A 7,660-nucleotide genomic window follows, 5' to 3' on the forward strand; every position below is an offset into this window, starting at 1 on the left:
TCACCACCACAGAGGATCTTCCTCTGCCATAAGGGATATAAGCTCTTCTGCCCATATCTCAGGGCTCCAGTTACTCCCTTTATCTCTGCCCCAGGGAAATGCAAATCTCCACAATGGGTATCTGCTTTGCCTGTTTACATGGGCAGGAAACGCCCTAGAAGATGTATGTTTTTCTACGACTTGCCACAGTCTCTTCTATGGCCATTATTTTCCTCAAGAGTGCTCACAGACCCAGCAGGGTGTTTGTAAGCTGTATCCCCAGCAGTCTAAAATTTCAGAAAAGGTAGGAAGCTTGCTAGCAATGGCTAGCTGAAATGTAAACTAGCTGACTTTTCTTTGTTTCAAATCACTCAGCTTACTTTTTAATTTTTACTCTTTTTCTGGGGGTGCTTTCCCTTCCCAAGAATGGGGTCTTCAATCCCCATTCTCCCAGTAATCCCTTCATGATTCATTGTATTTTATTCAGCAATATTTGGTGAGTTTCAGGAACTTGCACAAGGTAACCACACATATTGTCCCTGAAATTGCTCAGTAGATTCTGTAAAGGGCAAACAATACAGTGATCGAAATCATGTCAGACTTCAGTCATTCAGATTGATTCAAATTCCAGCTCTACCACTTAACAGCTGTATGCTCCTGATATAAAATGTAACTTTTCTGAGTTCCTTTACATATGTATATCATATGTAAAATAGGTGCATATTGAATATTAGCTATTCCTAAATGCATTTTTCTGTTTAACTAGGCCTAAAAAAAGGAATTATTTATATTGTCAAATAAATCTTGTTTGTCTGTGAAGGCACATTCTAACTTGTTGGAAACCGTGGAGAGTGTGTATTTGTGATTTTTTAAAAGACTTGACAAGGTACTTCAAGCAGCTATTTTGAGAGGGCAGAGAAAAGGTGACTCTGAGGTGCCTAATTTCTCATGTGGGGCATGCAGCAGGTTTGGGTATGGCAAAGAATAAAGATATAACAGATTTAACCAAGGGTCTCTGTAAGGATGAGCCCTTACAGCCCTTACAATTCACATCAGAATTGTAAGGAGTTGGGTACCTTAACTAAGAGGGATAGTATATCCTTTATTTGCAAATATTAATTATTCCCTATGTTCGGTATGCAGACGGGTAAAAATGCTCCCTACACAATCCTTAGCAGGGTTATATCACAGACCTTTTGATTTCCCATAAATGAGATTTAGTCATGCTGTGGTACAAGTACAGTTGAGAACCTGTTTCTCTCCTCTCCTTATAGCATGTAAACAGTTGGAAAAAGGTGATAAGAGTAAAAGGTATATACCAGTTTGGAAGTCAGAAAGATTTTAATTAAAATGATGTTTTCCTTTCTATTTTTGTTTTCTTTTTTTAAATACATTTCAGGACCTGTAGATGAGTACATGTTGCCATTTGAGGAAGAAATTGGCCAGCATCCATCTCTTGAAGACATGCAGGAAGTTGTTGTGCATAAAAAAAAGAGGCCTGTTTTAAGAGATTATTGGCAGAAACATGCTGTAAGTCACAGTTAGCTTTTCATTTGAAATTCCCAATAAAACACTTTTCAGAATGACTTATTTCTGCACATTTATCTCTCTCCTGGGAGGATTTTCTGAGGGAAGTGATCTGGGCACAAGATAATCTGTGCTGGAATTCTAGAGGCAGAATTAGGCAAGGTCTCTGTATCCCTGAGGGAGACTATGATACCTGAGCTTCCATTTAGAAAGGAATTCAGAAAAGCGTTATAGGAATTCCTGATTCTGAGCCTGTGGATAGTTGAGTATCTTTGCTGATTACCATCTTCCAATATGATACTATTTTTAAAGGTTTATTGAGCACCAAGCTTTCTCCTCTCTGTGGGAATTTGTTTTAGCCTTTTGATTTGAGCTTAGAGTTTCAAGTTCTTAAGACTGCTCTAAAACTAGACTAGGCAGAAGATAAGACATTATTGCCCTGGACTCTGGTCTAAAGGTAACTAGAAACATGGATAAAACCAAGGACTCTTCAAAGATGGCTTCTTAATCCTCTTTGCAAGATAGGTATGCTGATATATTATCTGAGAAAATGGTACAAATTGGTAGAACCCTTTGAGCCTTATTTTTGAGCCTAGCACACTAGGGTTAGCATTGGAATGACTTGGTTTACAACAATGAATAGGCAATTCCGAAATTAAAAACAAAATTCCTGATATGATAAGTTTCCAATGCTAAAAAATAGACGGTTTCTCTTAGTGCTTTTCTTCATGGTCCTATACATACTAAGTAAAATTGAATGTTGACAAACACGTATCAGATTTGGCTAATCTTGAAACTTATTTGAACCATAAATAGCAATTTCTTCATGAAAATTTCATTCTGTTTCCTAATAGAAAACAAAAATTGCTGTAGTGTTTGAATATATTTTTCTGCTTTCAGGGAATGGCAATGCTCTGTGAAACGATAGAAGAATGTTGGGATCATGATGCAGAAGCCAGGTTATCAGCTGGATGCGTAGGTGAAAGAATTACCCAGATGCAAAGACTAACAAATATTATTACCACAGAGGACATTGTAACAGTGGTCACAATGGTGACAAATGTTGACTTTCCTCCCAAAGAATCTAGTCTATGATGGTTGCACCATCTGTACACACTAAGAAATGAATGGGACTCTGAACTGGAGCTGCTAAGCTAATGAAACTGCTTACAGTTTGTTTTCTGTGTGAAGTGAGTAGCGTGTCTCCTGGAAATGTGAGAAGACCTTTGTTGAAGACATGGCTCCTGGAGACTTACTGCATTGCCTATAGCACAGATGTGAAGGACACGGACTAAGAGAAAAGTTGCAAACTCTATAAAGAAACTTTTGAAAAAGTATACACGAAGAATGTGGCCCTCTCCAAATCAAGGACCTTTTGGATCTGACAAGTGGAGTGTTTAAAAACCGACATCAGATTTCTTAATGTCTGTCAGAAGACACTAATTCCTTAAATGAACTACTGCTATTTTTTTTTAATCGAAAACTTTTCATTTCAGATTTTAAAAAAGGGTAACTTGTTTTTATTGCATTTGCTGTTGTTGTTTCTCTAAATGACTATTGTAATGCCAATATGACACAGCTTGTGAATGTTCAGTGTGCTGCTGTTCTGTGTACATAGACAACGTCATCAAAGTGGGGTACAGTAAAGAGGCTTCCAAGCATTACTTTAACCTCCCTCAACAAGGTATACCTCAGTTCCACGGTTGCTAAATTATAAAATTGAAAACACTAACAAAAATTGAATAATAAATTGATCCATGTTTTATAAGAAATTCACTGTGTTATTTAAAGAAAAAAGGTAAGCTACACTTAGTGCCAACAATAAGTGGCCATTCGTAAAGCAGTGTTTTAGTTTTTCTTGTGCTGGCTTGTAATTTAGGGGAAAAAAAGTGCTGTTTTTTGAAATGAAAAGATGGTATCATTTCCCCCTTCTTCCTATGTTTTAAAGCTCCATATTATATTTACTTCCCAAAATATTGCATACTTAACCTAAGTATTTTTATTAGGTGTGCTGTGTTTGGGGAATATTTGAAAACTGAAAGCATGATTTAAATTTTTTTAAGTGAGCTGTGACACTGGAAAGCTCTTCATTTTATCTTTGAAAATAGATTTTTTTCTATTTATATATGTAAAATTGTAGTGTATTTCTTTTCACCTAACTGTGTGGGACATTCTGATTTGGGATCACCTCAGGAAGTGTCATGACCCAGAGTTCCTCACTCTCTGCTTGGAGACTTTTAACTTTCACTCAATTTCTGCTTGGTGCCATCTTGTCAGAGTAATATTTGATGTCTGTGATATATAAAGAATTGTCCTAGGATAGAGATGGTAAACTTTAAGCACAGATTTCAGATGTTACTGCTTTAAAACAAATCAGGGATAACAAGTTAAACTTATAACTTAAAATATGCAATGGCATTTAGAGGTAATCGATGTTGGTGTAGGTAACACAGCCTAGTTTCCTCCCCTAAATTTCTTTCACAACTCTGATAGTAACTTAAGATAGTTCATGCCTTATCCTTGCTAAGAAAATGGAATTGATGGTAGGAAGGTGCCAAAGTGTTTTTCAAAACAATATTAACATTGCAATTATAATTGGATTCTTCCTCTAGTTAAAATAGGCCAGTGTAAAACATTAACTTTCAGATTCCTGAATTTCCAGATTCCTAACCAACAAATAGCCAGTATTATGCTATGTATTTTTGTCAGGTCATTTTAAAATGCGTACATTAACTTTATAAAATAATTTTTTACACGTCACTATCAGGAGCTCACTGTGAATGTGTTATTTAACCACACAGTACACTACACTTTACATGTAATATACACCTAATCTCTGGGAATAATGAATTCTGTTATTTATAAATAATACATAGGTCAACAGGCTCTAAGCAGGGTGGGGGGTGGGGAGAAGAAGAGTAATAGCATTCTTGTCTGTGTACCACACACCATAAGAACGGTTTGTGGACTTGGTCACATATCTACCCAAGGTATCATTGTAGATGATATTTCTAGTAATTCCCATTTCAATGCTGAGTTCACCTCTTTATTTCAAAAAATATTTGGCATATCAATTTCTTGATTTGGTTTTGCTTCCGTTTTGAAACTAATCAAGAAGGGAAAATATTGAGAATGTGCATACAAGAAAAATCTGAAGATGAATCTCTACCCGTTGTAAACATTAAACTGTCTTTCTAAAAGTTACAAAAAAGAGTGAAAATAAACAGGGATATATAGTAAATGTTTGGCTTACATGAGCACTAGAGATAAATTTTATGAAACCAGTTATTCACAATATAAAATGCTTTCTCTTCAAGTTAGGAAAAACTCTTCTAGAAATGCTGGGTATTGTACTTAACTGTAGCTAACCAATTTTAAAACTTGTATCCTTTTTAAAACCATATTAATAGAAAAACTTTTTATAAGCAGTAAAGTAAGAATGTTCCAGTGACTACCTGTCCTTATACCTAGTCTTGTTAACTCTTTTGCAGGGTATTTAGTGTTTGGTTTACAGTCAAGTGCAGAGTGGGCAAGTTCAAAAGTTTGAGCTAAGGATACTGGCAAAAAGAAAAGATAAAACAATGAGAAAAATGGTGATTTGTTTGGGGGCGGACACCCCAGTAACTTTTTCCTCATGTGTATGGTGCTCCTCATGATTCATCTTGTATTTTGCCTTTCTGATGCCCATCAGAACTGCTGCTCTTACACTCTTCACCTTGCCCACATCTCCGTGTAAGGAATGTTTTATGATCAACTGCCATAGGACTGATGGATTAACCAGTGTTTGGCTTTATTCAAAGTCTATGCCCTGCACAGCTCTTGTATGTATTTTAGATAGAAAGTTTTTTAGCATGTCATGTGTGATTCTCGTTTGAATGTTTATTACAGGTACCTTGTGAATTCCAGAATGGAGACTGTGCCTCACGATTATTGGTCCCATGAACTTGCACTGTCTTTCATGGTGATACTTTGAAACTACAATCAGGAAAAACAAAACAAAACAAAAAAGAAACAAAAACCCAACACTTTTGAATCTCTTCTGCCCCATGTCCTCACCCCTGAGTAACAGCTGCAAGTAAAATGCAGGAGGCAGAGAATAATCCCTGGCCAGATGATAGTTTAGTGGAATAAACTGGTTACTTTAAAAAAAAAAAAAGCTTCATTGAAGGTATTTTCCAGTTTTCTTTTTTACTTTTTTTAAAAAAATTACTTTTAGAAACATTTGGTATGATGTGCATAAAATTAACCAATTTACTGACAAAATGATACAAGTAGCATCTTGACTGAACATCATTTACCTCAGATACTCAACCAGCAGTACGTTTTTTATGCAGTCTCAATCCATATCCTATTTGTTACCTCTCAAAGTATTGGTAAGCAATTATTTTAGCTTTACTCTGTATTTCTTGTCAGTTTTGGGCACAGGTTGTTGTACTACTGTCAAACCGTACTTGCTATTTTTTCTGCAAGTATTTAACAGAAAGCTAAAAAAAAATATATCCCCATAAAACTCCACCTTGGATAAGTGATTGTTAAATATTGTATAAATTGTATGCTATCCCCATTCCATCCCCAAATTAAATAAAAAAATGAATATGGTATTTGCATATGCAGTTTTTCTTTAGCTTTATGTTTTTCTGAAAGAGGGGAATAGTAGCTTTGTAATTCATAATGAGGCTTATACCTTGTTATATGAAGAATGGGGATAGTGCTGAAAGAAGGGAGATCTATTACGGCATTCCCCTCCTTTGTTATCTACGCAAATGACATTCCCACCCAAGCATGCATGTTGGTGCTGGCAATATCAGGAAGCCAGAGGCTAGTTGGCATTGTGTCACTGTTCACACCAACAGAGTCTCAGATTTTTTAGGGTAAAGGTAAAGAAGGACGGCACTTTAGATTATGGAGGTTTGAAAGAACCTGCTTTGCTTTCTAAACCAAATGAAAATGCAAACTATGATGGCATATGGATGGAATCTACAGAAAGACGGAACTGTTTTCTACAGCATGTTCCACAAAGCAAGGATCCTTTAGAAAGTTAGCAAATACTGTGTTTTCAACATATATAGCATTATGGTACAGAAGGTTTGGACCAAACAGTTTTAATGTTTTAATTCCCCAGAGCCATTCACATGCCTGTGAATCAGAGGTCATTTTTTTTTTTTTTTTCTGTTTTTGGCTGGGGCTGGGTTTGAATCTGCCACCTCCGGCAAATGGGGCCGGTGCCCTACTCCTTTGGGCCACAGGTGCTGCCTTCAGAGAGGTCTTTTTAACAAGATTTGTTTCTAGTAGACCACAGAAGAGGAGAGAAAACAGGAGTGAAAACTACACTGAAGTAATTACTTCTCTTCACTGGATTTTCAATCTGATAATCCAGGGCAGTTCATGAGTTTAGTTCTTTGTTAAAATATTTTTCCTCCTCTAGTAAATGAAGAAAATACATTTCTACCATGCTTAAGTAGTTTACATTATTATTGAACATTTTTTTTTTACTAGTTTTTTTACTAGGGCTTTCCAGATTTGGTTTTGCATTTTGATGATTAAGCAATTTAAGAGACGAAGTTAGTTTGAAAACTTAGCAAACTTTAGCTTCTTTGTATTAGGGAATGTGGAAAGGCGAACATCAACACTCATCCTCCCAAAAAAAATATCTTGGGATTGTAGGCTAACCTATTTTTCCCAATTTGCTTTACAACTCTTTCATGTTTACCTCAATTACTGCAAAGGAAAACCTACCCTTGATACTTAGTTTTTAAATCTGTATACCAGGGTTGTTTATGGACTTTCAGTTAGTTCTTAGGTAGCCAGGGAGGCAGAAGAGGATTTTCAGCTTTTAAGTAGCATCTTAAGCTAAGAAAAATTTTCAATCCTTAGGTCATTTCATGAGTCTACTACCCTCTATGGCAGATCATACTTTACTAAAATGATTGAGATTTTTCTTTTAAAGAGACAATTAAAGCTCAAGTGTAAAATCCTTGGTGCCACCATATTAAGTATTTTGGTAAAATAGCTCCTACAAGTGAAGAGATACAGGCATAGAACCAGTATGCAAGCCTTAGCCTTATTAAGACTGGTGAAAAGTAAATGACAGTAATCTGAACACCTAGAAGGCTTTATTTTCTTTGGGTGGGCAGTGGGGAGATAGGCTATATAT

General features: G+C 36.0%; 1 protein-coding gene across 1 annotated transcript in view; it reads left to right on the forward strand.

The window, feature by feature from the left end:
* ACVR2A (activin A receptor type 2A) overlaps window positions 1–6,108 on the forward strand; it is an 80,864-nt gene extending 74,756 nt beyond the window's left edge. Inside the window, exons 10-11 of the mRNA XM_053597688.1 lie at window positions 1,379–1,509; window positions 2,407–6,108. Coding sequence (XP_053453663.1) covers window positions 1,379–1,509; window positions 2,407–2,601 — 326 coding nt within the window. The 3' untranslated portion in view covers window positions 2,602–6,108. The remainder of the gene's footprint in view (window positions 1–1,378; window positions 1,510–2,406) is intronic.
* The last annotated feature ends 1,552 nt before the right edge of the window (window positions 6,109–7,660 follow it).

The sequence above is a fragment of the Nycticebus coucang genome, chromosome 7 (assembly GCF_027406575.1).
Source record: "Nycticebus coucang isolate mNycCou1 chromosome 7, mNycCou1.pri, whole genome shotgun sequence".
In the NCBI taxonomy this organism is placed as follows: domain Eukaryota; kingdom Metazoa; phylum Chordata; class Mammalia; order Primates; family Lorisidae; genus Nycticebus; species Nycticebus coucang.